This window comes from Microtus pennsylvanicus, chromosome 11 (assembly GCF_037038515.1).
Source record: "Microtus pennsylvanicus isolate mMicPen1 chromosome 11, mMicPen1.hap1, whole genome shotgun sequence".
NCBI lineage: Eukaryota > Metazoa > Chordata > Mammalia > Rodentia > Cricetidae > Microtus > Microtus pennsylvanicus.
This window is the reverse complement of record NC_134589.1, coordinates 63,039,281-63,050,812: the sequence shown is the minus strand read 5'-3', so window position 1 is coordinate 63,050,812 and position 11,532 is coordinate 63,039,281. Positions and strand designations below refer to the sequence as shown.

At 44.4% G+C, this 11,532-nt stretch overlaps 1 protein-coding gene across 1 annotated transcript; it reads right to left on the bottom strand.

Moving 5' to 3' along the window:
• Positions 1-8,850: 8,850 nt before the first annotated feature.
• Positions 8,851-9,795, bottom strand: LOC142860788 (olfactory receptor 2T2-like). Its single transcript, XM_075992509.1, has one exon. The coding sequence runs from the start codon at positions 9,784-9,786 to the stop codon at positions 8,851-8,853; it is 936 nt and encodes a 311-aa protein (XP_075848624.1). The 5' UTR covers positions 9,787-9,795.
• Positions 9,796-11,532: the final 1,737 nt, after the last annotated feature.

Here is an 11,532-nt window from a genome sequence, read left to right as displayed (position 1 = left end):
ATATGTGGAGAGACACATACAGGACGATGAATGAGCCAGGCTTGTAGCTCTCAGTTTTTTTTTTTTTTTGTGCTTAGCTCAATACCTGAAGAGAGAGCAGCCCAGGGCTAATGAATAGAGACAGTTGGGCTCTCAGGACACAGGACACCCCAGCAGAGAGGGACGCTTGTCTTTAAGATAGCAGGTGAAGGAAGAGCTGGGTTCTTTATCCTCCCTCAATCAGCGATGAGAATGAGGCTTTCCTCACCTGTGCACAGATCCGAGGCTGGAGGAGTCCTCCGAATCTGAAAGCCAGAGATTGTTCGCTATCGGATCCCGGGTGCTCCTTGATGTTCTCTGAGCAGGAAACCCAGTGATTCTACAAAGGAAATGCAAGCTAGACCTCGAGGAGCTGGAACAAAGAGCTTGTGTCAAATTCTACCATAAAGATCTTCGTTTCCAGAGAAGTGGAACACACACACACACACACACACACACACACACACACACACACACACACTCAGCTATAGTGAAGGATGTTCAGGGGCACCAGGGCCCGCAGACTATTGTTCTAAATCACATATATATTCATAAAATGCTTGGCAATCTTGGATGCATACAAACAAATCAACAGAAAGCAACCTTGGTGTCTGGGGGATACTGCTCGCCAGTGAGCAATTAGAGACATACAAGTTCTCCCTTCCCCCTGTCTCTCCCCTCCCTCACTCTCCCTTCCTTTTCTTATATCAAATCAAAGTTGATTTCGCTTATAAAATGTATGTATGTACATATTTTGACTATTTGAAACAGGGTTTCTTTGTATAGCACTAGCTGACTTGGAGTTTGTTTTGTAGACCAGGCTGGCCTTGCACTCATAGAGATCCATCTGCTTCTGCCTCTGAGTGCTGGGATTAAAGGTGTGCACCACCACACCCAGCTTCAGCTAAAATGTTTTCAAAAAGTCTTATTGTTCCAATGTGTTTTTGTTTCTCAACTTGAAAGAAATTAGAATGGGGTAATTTTTCTCCCTCTTATTTTGTGTTAGACATAAGCTACCTTACGTCACTTACACAATGACACGATGAAGGGGAGATCAACCATTGTTTTTAAACATAAAAACAGTTAACTAATTCAGTGCCCAGGTACCTGTTCAACAGCAGATCTGGGATGTGGGCATAGGCCACCACAGAGCCCATTCTCTTCCTGAGCTTCCACATGGCAAGTGTGTCCCGGACTAGTCCTAGGTTTATCCTTGGGATTTAGGCCATCCCAGGTGCATAGATGCCCACAGCAAGATCGAAGTTTTTCTTTCTCGTTGTCCTTCCTCCCATCTCTGAATCTCATTTAGTCTTGACTGGCCTTGAAATTCTTTATATAGCCAAAGATGACCTCAAACTCCTGTCCTCTTGCCTCTACCTCCCACTGCTTGGATTACAGGCATTTACCACTAACGCCAATTTTATGAGGGGCCGAGAGTTGAAACCAGGGCCTTGCGCACTCTAGGCCAGGACTTTTATCAATGTGTTCTCACACTTTGTTTGCCCTTTAATGCCTAAGAAGTGCTGGCGAGGTTGGGCTGCAGAAGAGAAGCGTGGATTACCCTCAAGCCGTGGTTCTCAACCTTCCTGAAGCTGTCACCTCTACCACAGTCCCTCATGCTGTGCTGACACCTCAACCATAATATTATTTTCATTGCTACTTCATCACTGTAATTTTGTTCCTGTTATGAATCATAATGTAAATATTTGTTCTTTCCAATGGTCTTAGGCGACCTCTGTGAAAGGGTCATTTGACCCCCAGGTTGAGAACCAAAGCCCTAAAGCCATTCTAGTCCAGAAGCAGCTGATAGGGTTTGCCACTAGGTCAAGTGACCCAGTTCTCTGCCTAGATGGCATCGAAGCTACCATGGCAGAGTGCTCTGTGATGTAACATCAGTTCCACTGAGCTGGTAGAAAGAACGACTGATTGCTAAGCTTGGTTCACTTTCACTTACCTTGTGTCCTTGGCTTGGTCCTTTATAGACCAGGACCGGAACAGTCAATGCCTGTCTCCTGTCACTGAACACCCACACATTTTAAATGTTGTCTTTGCAGGTCTGCAAGTCTGTCTTCTGCCACCTTTGATCAACTCCCCTCTTTATTATACTCTAAGTTCCTTACGTTTTATGCATGTTGTGGTCATCTGGGTTCAAACATGTCTGACTGATAGAGATGGGGTCACTTTTAGTCTCTTAAATTAAAGTTCCTGTGGTTTTTTGTTTTCAGCCATTCCATTGCATAATGTGGTTGGTTAGGTGGTGGCAGCTGTCGGTCCCTAATTGTTTGCACCATTGCTAAAAGCTGGGCTCATCCTATTTGGGCATCACCTGGTTTCTAGATCTGCATCTACTGTCCTGCATTAGCCCCACTGCAATGGTTTTCCACAGGCAAGCAACTAAATATTGTTACAGGAAATGTGGTCATTCTGGCATTTTTCCTATGTATTGAATTTTTTCATCCATGTAATATTTTAGCGCTATGGAGGTGACTCTCTTGGTAATATGCTACTCTTGAAAGCATGGGAACTGAGCTCGGTCTCTAGAACTTATTAAAAAGCTGAGCTTGTTGGTGTGTGCTGAATCCTAGCATTGGTGTGGTGGGGACACGGAGCTCCCTGACCAGCCACCCTAATCTAATCCATGGGTTTTAGGTCAATGAGAGACTGTTTCAAAAAACAAGGTGGGTCTGAAAAAGCATGGGATAAAACCGGACTCGCTGAACATAGCGGACAATGAGGACTGCTGAGAAGTCAAGAACAATGGCACTGGGTTTTGATCCTACTGCACGTACTGGCTTTGTGGGAGCCTAGGCAGTTTGGATGTTCACCTTACTAAACCTGGAAGGAGGTGGGAGGTCCTTGGACATCCCACAGGGTAGGGAACCCTGACTGCTCTTCGGGCAGATGAGGGAGGGGGACTTGATGGGGGGAGGGGGAGGGAAATGGGAGGCGGTGGTGGGGAGGAGGCAGAAATCTTTAATAAATAAATAAAAAAAAGGTGGACAGAACATGAGGGATGATATCTTAAGTTGATTTTTGGCTTTCACATGCATGTACAAACGTGTACGCAAGCATACACACACGCACACACACATACATATACATGTATACATACTCACACAAGGTTAGTGTTTAAACCTCTGCATAGTTCACTTATTATCACGCAGCATAGCAACGTAAGTAGCTACTGCTCATCATACAGTTGCTATGTCAGGCGTGTAGGACTTAGATCCTCATACCAGTACCATGCAATATGAATCATCACATCTGTGGCCTTCAAGGCAACAGGGACATTCACATGACTTTCTTGGGGACAAGGGGATGAGCTAGGATTTAAACCAAGGACTAGCATTCTCCATAACTCGCTTTAGGGATTGGCTTTAAAATGTCAAATCTAGAGTGCCTTAGGGCTTTGTGAGTGCAGGGTTCCATCCGTGAAAGTGTTTGTTACTTATTTACTTTTAATGTTTGGTGGTGCACCCTTTTAATTCTAGTCCTTGGCAGGTAGAGGCAGGCAGATCTCTCTGGTCTACAGAGAGAGAGTCAGGGCAGCCAGGGCTACATGGAGAAATTCTTGAAAAAAGAAAGAAAGAAAGAAAGAAAGAAAGAAAGAAAGAAAGAAAGAAAGAAAGAAAGAAAGAAAGGCAGGAAGGAAGGAAAGAAGGAAGGAGGGCTCCTTTCCTGCAATCTGCAATAGACATAAGTATTTTTAAGAAACATGATCATATGTACTGATTGTACATAGCGCTGGGTCGTGTAAGGACACTTCCACACAGCACACATTGTCCCTCGAGCACATTCCTTCTCCCTTTCACCCTTTCCCTGTCCCACTAGTCGCCTAGACAGTTTCAATCTACTTTTGTGTCATATATATATATATATATCCATGATTTTATATATCTGTATGAATTCTAGGAACCACAAATGACAGAAAACATCTGATGTTTATCTTTCATTCATGAAAGTGTTTTACTGACACCACTGAGGGGGATTTAAAGTTCTCCCAGGCAGCTGATATGCCAGACTCTGGCTGCCTCGTTGAGTGCTGATCTTGACAGATCTATCAAACCTACCCCTTTAGTAGACTATAGAGAGCTGAATATGCCGAGTCCTGATCATTCAAATAAGTTTACAGTAGAGTTACCTCCAGGTTTGGTTTCCACGGAATCTGAAATCCCAAATTGTACATACTCAAGTTTCATGTACACATTCAAATTTTGTAGCAATAAAGATTAGCAAAACATTTAGAAAACGTATTGATCCTACAATTTCATTTCTGTAAACTTATGCTAAAGCGGTTATGAATGATGGGAACAAAGCCATTTGCGCATAGCTTCCATGTAGCTTAGACTATAACAGTACCAGAAGGAAGAAGCCAACACTGCCGAGCTACGGAGAAGTAGGTGTGTTCTTGGGTCTACTCCATAGAATGCTATTAATGCTTAAAAATGACCATGCGTGTAATGTGCAGTGAGATGGTAGGATGATGGAAATGATAAACGTGTAATACATAATGTTGAATCTTTCTATAATTACAGTGGTAAAAGCTGTGTTTTCTACATATGAAAAATGGGGGAAATTTGGACTCTGAGATGGCCAATGATTAGTGGTTTTTTTACCCTTTATCTCAATATAATTACCATAATATATGCATAATAATATATTATACAGTGATATTACATGATAATACACAGAGTGATATATTTTTTTTTTTTGGTTTTTTGAGACAGGGTTTCTCTGTGGTTTTGGAGCCTTTCCTGGAACTAGCTCCTGTAGACCAGGCTGGTCTCGACACAGAGTGATATTAAACTGTCTATTTAAACTCAGTCAGTGAAATTCAAAATGTCAGGGTGTTTGGTCTGACTTAACTACAGCTACAGTTTACCAGAAAGTGTTTTTTTTTTAAAGATTTATTTATTTATTTATTTATTATGTATACAGTGTTCTGGGGCACCAGATCTCATTGCAAATGGGTGTGAGCCATCATGTGGTTGCTGGGGCTGAACTCAGGACCTCTGGAAGAGCAGTCAGTGCTCTTAATCTCTGAGCCATCTCTCCAGCCCCAAGTGTGTTTGTTTTATGTTATCCCTAAGGAACTGAGAAACTTTAACTAGCTTTGGTACTCCCTTGTGTTGACTGGCAACACTGGAGACAATTATTTTTGTTTATTGGCATGAAGTTGTTCTCTCGGTTTGAATTAAGGGTGGGGAGGACCAAATCCCAGCAGGGTAAAGAACCACCTCCTCCGGAGGACCCCCATCTCTCTCCTAACACTTCCTGATTGTGGTGCGGAGTGGTGCCTGGTGGGCAGCTCTGACAAGCAGTGACACATTCTAGATCTACAGAACTGGTGTCTAAGGACTCTCTAGAGGAGCTGTTAGGGACTCAGAACTATCAGGAGTCTGGGGGACACTCAGGGAAGTTTTCTGGGCCTCCTGAGGACTCTTCACAATTAGACAACTTCCAATGTGTTGACTCTTCCCTGTGGATGGGTAATCAAGTGATCTTTCACAGTCAGCAAGCCTTCCTATCCCACACCTGACACCTCAGCCTCATACCTCAGCCCTCAGCTTTTTTAACTCAACTCTCATACCTCAGCGTTCCCACTTAGGTCCTCCCACCTCAGCCTCACACTGCAGCCTTCCCAGCTCAGCCTCACACTGCAGCCTTCCCAGCTCAGCTCCACACCGCAGTCTTCCCACCTCAGCCCTCACATAGCCCCATTTGCAGGTCTGGATAGCTTCATTTCTGGCCATCACCTCCTCAGTAGAGTGTTGTACCTCACAGCTGCTAAGTGACACTCTTACTTCTTTGTTTTCTATTGGTACTCCCTAACAACTTAAAAAATGAGTGAATTTGGCATATATAATTTTTTTATTTAAAATTTTAGATAAAATCGATAAAACACAGTTTCTATGCTTGCGTAGTTAAAAATTATGCCATTGTTTCAGAATATAACAATGTAAAATTCTTTAATCAAGATAATTAGCATACCTGTCAATCCAAATGCCACATTCAATGATGAGAATATTTAAAACTTACTGTTAGTGAACTTGAAATCTGCAATAATCATTTTCTGCCTTCACTAGATTGTGTTATAATACATTCTAAGTAAAAAAAACACCTTTATTTCTCTTTAACTGAGGTGTTGTGCTCTTTAATGGGTCTTTAAAGCATTCATTTACTTATTGCGTGTGTCTCTGTGTGTGTTTGTGTGTGTCTGTGTGTCTCTGTGTTGGCATATATGGAGGTCAGGGGACACTTTGTGGGAGTCAGTTCTAGCCTTCTACCATGTAGGTCCCAGGAATCAAACTCAGACTGTTAAGCTTGGCAACCGGTTCCCACACCCAGTGGCCTGTAACTTTTCAAATATGGCATCTATGACAGTTAATTGTCATTGCCAACTTGATGGAGTCAAGAATTGTAAAGGACACTATTGAGGGATATTGTGTGTGTGTGTGTGTCCTGTGTGTGTATTTTCAGAGAAGACTAGAAGAGGACCCACCCACACTGGACATCCTTCCATGGGCTGGCCCTGGACTGAACAAGAATGAAAAGAGAGAAAGCTGTGTAAGCACCCAGTGCTTCTTTCTTTCTTTTCCCACTCACCTAGATATGAACAAGCAGCATCCCATAAGCACTGGACTTCCCTACTGTGACGAACTGTGCCCTTAGACTGGGAGCTAAGCAAACCCTTCCTTTGTAAAGTTGCATCTTGTCAGGGACTCGGTCACAGCAAGAGAAAAGTTGCCAACACAGCTGGGGACAGCTTCTCAGGTCCTAGTGCTAAGGAGCATGTCTTGAAGACCTTGGCCACTGGGTTTGGTTGTTCAACCCTGGACTTGTTGTGGTCCTCCTCAAGACTTTAACCTTCTGCACACACTAAGGCACTCTGTGAATCAGTCCTCTGGAGAGGTCTAACTCCTCTTGTCCCTGGTCTCTTCCTCCTGTTTGAGAGACCTTGTTGAAGGCTTCAGCAGGCACAGTTCCTGCCCTGGAAGGGCAGCAAATAGTCCCTTTACCTCGATTCTTCTGCTGTGGTGAGTGTGCTAGTCATGGGTGAGGCGTGATCCCTGCAGGTCGGTGGCTTCAGGTTGTGACCTCCATTATAAGGCTCTGCAGTGGCTCTGGAGGTCTGGGTGGGCTCTCACCCTGCCTCTGTGGTTGTGGTCGTTTGAGCACCGTGGTTGTTCCTCACCGGTAGTGCATAGTTACTGAATTCAGAGTGGCAGCCACTTCTCCTGAGTCCTTTTTCCCCTTGGCCTCTTCAGGATATTGTGAGTGCTGCACACTGGTGTGTGGCTGACACTGGGAAGACGTTGCCTTTGAAAAGAACATGTCTCTCCTTCATTAGAGAACATTTCACACTCAGACATGAGGCTAGACTAGGCAAAATCAGGCTCCCACATGAGGCTAGTCCAGGACCAGGCTCCCACGCGAGGCTAGCCCAGGACCAGGCTCCCACGTGAGGCTAGCCCAGGACCAGGCTCCCACTTCAGGTTCTTTTGAGAAATGAGGCTATTTCTCACCTCGAGTGTTAGGTCGGTAATACTTGTTAACCATTCCTTTGTGGGGAACACTGGTAGGAGAGAGACAAAATTGAGGAGGAAGAACTTGAGTATTATTCCTCATGGGGGGGGGGTCTTAAAATAATAGATCATATAAGCTTTCATTACACTCTGAGGACCAGAGATTAATGTCGTAATGTCCAGTCATCATATGAAAACAGAGCTGGTCCACTGAATGCTTCTTTGTTTAGGGCCACATGGTATAGAGCTGTTGAGATGAGCAGCAGGCTATGTTCCTGCCACCCGGCTCCCAGCCACCTGGCTAGCTTATGCCCTGAAATAATTAATTACACAGAAACTGTATTCTTTTAAACACTGCCTGGCCCATTAGTTCTAACCTCTTACTGGCTAATTCTCACATCTTGATTAACCCATTTCTAATAATCTATGTAGCACCACGAGGTGGTGGCTTACCGGGAAAGATTCAGCATGTCTGATCTGGCGGCTGGCTCCATGGCATCTGACCCAGAGAGGAGAGGCATGGCAATTGCCTCACTTCCCTCTTCCTCCCAGCATTCTGTTCTGTCTACTCCACCCACCTAAGGGCTGGCCTATCAAATGGCCAAGGCAGTTTCTTTATTAACCAATGAAATCAACACAAAACAGAAGACCCTCCCACATCATAGAGCTAGGAGCTCAACACTTTTCACACTTATTTTATTTAAATCAATGCACCTGAGCAGCTGTGGTCACAGGTTCTGACTCACCATCCACTGTGAGTGACCATTTTAGGAGGAGCCAGTCCTCCTTGAAGGACAGCACAGTACTGTGCCCCAGCACTGTCTGTTCTCAGCTTCTATCTGCATCGTGGCTTTCCCATAGTACACCGTTCTTCACCCCCAGAGGCATTTCCACATTACTTTTCTGTTACATAAAAATAGGTTGTTTCCATGATAGCCCTGAGAATGTGGCAACACTGGCTTCAGAGAACATTCTCATTAGACATTTATTAATGAATTGACCATAGATGGTGTTGTAGAGAATATGAATGGGGTGGGATCATTCTTAAAAACCCAAACCAACATTCCCTGAGCCTTAGGTGGGGGACCTGTATTGTAGATGGTTCTCTGCATTTTGACCACTTGTGGCTTTCTGTCAATGGTCTCTATTTGCCACAGAGGAGCTTCTTTGATGAGGGACAAGAGCTACACATATTTGTGGGCATAAGGACTTGCTATGTAGACCAGGGTACCCTGGAACTTGCAGAGACCTGCCTGAATCTGGCCCAAAGTGTTGGGATTGAGGGGTGTACCGCCATACCTGGCTTCTACTTCAGAATGAATCGTCGACTAACTACTTTCCTCAGAGCAGCAAGCACCTCCTTGTTCCTCAGGCTGTAGATGAGAGGGTTGAGCATGGGGGTGAAGATGGTATTAATCATGGAGAGTATTTCATCCTGTTCTGAAGTGTGGAAAGAGCGGGGGGTCATGTAGATAATCATGGCTGGCCCGTAGTAGAGGCTCACTACTGCCAGGTGAGAGGAGCACGTGGCCAGTGCTTTCCTCCTGCCCTCTGGAGAATTCATTCGGAGCACAGCGAGGAAGATGAGCAGGTAGGAGGACATGATGAGTCCCAAGGGGAGAAGAACAAACATGATGCAAATGACCGACACCACTGTCTCGTACAAGGACGTGTCCTCACAAGAGAGCTTCAGGACAGCAGGCATCTCACAGAAGAAGTGATGAATTTCCCTGGAGCCACAGAATGGGAAGTGCATGGTGTAGATGGTGTTGATGAGTGAATTCAGAGCACCTCCACCCCAGGACGCTAGGGCCATCCACAGACAAACTCTAGAGTTCATGATAATTGAATATCTCAAGGGATTGCAGACAGCCACATAGCGGTCATAAGCCATGAGGGTCAAAAGGAGACACTCACTACCCCCAAGGGCAAAGAAAAAGAAAATCTGGGTCCCACAGGCGATTTTGGAGATGCTTTTCTTTCTGGAGAAGAAGTTGATGACCATCTTTGGGACAGTAGTGGAAATTAAGGCCAAGTCAATAAAAGAGAGATGGCTGAGTAGGATGTACATTGGGGTGTGGAGTCGAGAGTCTGCCCAGATCAAGAGGACCAGGACAGCATTCCCAGTGAATGCAATGACATAAATCAGAAGAATGGAAGTGATGAGGATGCCCAGATAGTGCAGCTCTGGAAAAAGCCCCAGAAGTGTGAAGTCTGTTGAGGTCCCATTCCCTCTGTTCATGTTCTGGACTTCTAATGTTGAGCTAGGAAGTGCAGAGAAAATATTAGAAAGTGTGATCAGAATTATATCCTTTGAATATCATTATCAAATCAAAGAAAAACAAAGTTGACAGCTGGGACCAACCTTTCTGTTATAATAAAACTCACCCTTGTGAAAATTCATTTGGGTATGGAAGGTGAGGTCTTGAGACTGAGGACAGGGCTACTGAAATATGTTGTAGTGACATAGCACTGATGTGAGATGGTACAAGTATGGGCAGACCAGAGGGTGCCAAAAACAACGGACCGCAGAGCAGAAGAGATGGTTCAGAGGTTAAGAGTGTTTGCCGCTTTCCCAAAGGACCTCAGCTCACCAACATCTAGCAGCTAGTTCACACCTGCTTAGAACCTCCATCCAGAGGATTTGATACCCTCTCTGGCCTCTGGAGTCATCTGTAAGTTTGTACACATAGCCATAGGCACAACACACACACACACACACACACACACACACACACACACACACACACACACACATTGGATTCTTTGGCAAAAAATGCCTGGTGAGGAATTACCATATTCATATGATTAAGTGTTCAAGTTGTAAGAACAAGAGCACAATTAATCATGTTATATTTGGCGATTTGTAAATACTTCTGAAAGTTCTTGAGATTTGAACAGTTTGCCATGTATATAGCCTTGTATTGGAAGCCTTCCTCAGGAGCAAGAGATAGGTGGGGTCATGGGATATCATGATGCAGAAAAAACATGCATATATGGACTGACACACCGTAGATGACTCCAGAGGAACCATGATTTGGAGTTAGGGATACTCTGTTCCCTTCCAAATCACTGACTTTAAGGACCATGTGGAGATCTGAAGGATGCTGGGGTTCCTTTTAATGCATTCAAACTGAGAGGATGATTGTAATCTCTGGTCATCTGCCTTGTGCAGAGCTACTTACAGCAGCAGGCATGAACTTTTTTTTTTCTACAAGAGCCTTTGCATTTCAGAGACACTATCTCTGAAGTAAAGATAAACATCACTAAGTAGTTACTGCTCCACACTTACTTTTTCTGATATTCTTAGACAAATGTAATCATACAAAAAGGAACAATTTTTCTAGAAACAGGTTCCATTTGAATCTTGCACTCTGGTAGCTCAAAGAAGACTTACATGCCAATATGTTGACAGCTGGTCTTGTCAGCACATCAAAATGTAATTAGATTCTTTACTAAGATGACCCAGGAGCTGGAGTATATCACAGTGATAGTCTTATGTGTTCAAGGTCCTGGGTTAATCTCCAGCATCCCAAACAGAAATCCTGACTCACCATTTGCCTCAGCCTCTGCTAATAATCTTATTAATTTGCTTCTGGCTGAATCACTTTGTTAGTTGGGATGTGCTCGATGGAGGCATGTTTTAGAATTTTCAGATGGGTGCATAACACATGCAGCTGATGGCCCCGGGTAATGTCACCTTCAAGATGCAGGTACTCACCTACTCACCTGGATACAGCACCAACTGGCTGAATGTGAGCTTGTTCTCTACCGCCCTAAGTGTAATTATGGGATGTCCTAGAACTAACCTGAAATGAAATTCAGTCTCAATTCTTGATCCCTGTCTAAAACTGGGGACAATGAGATGAGAGATTCATGAAGCTGGCTTTTGGGGTCCTTCAGTACTCTGTTCAGTGTCCCTGACTGCTTCTGTTGTAGCGTGCTCCCAGCCCCCGCTAGGCAATGCTTTCACAGCAGACCCTCACTC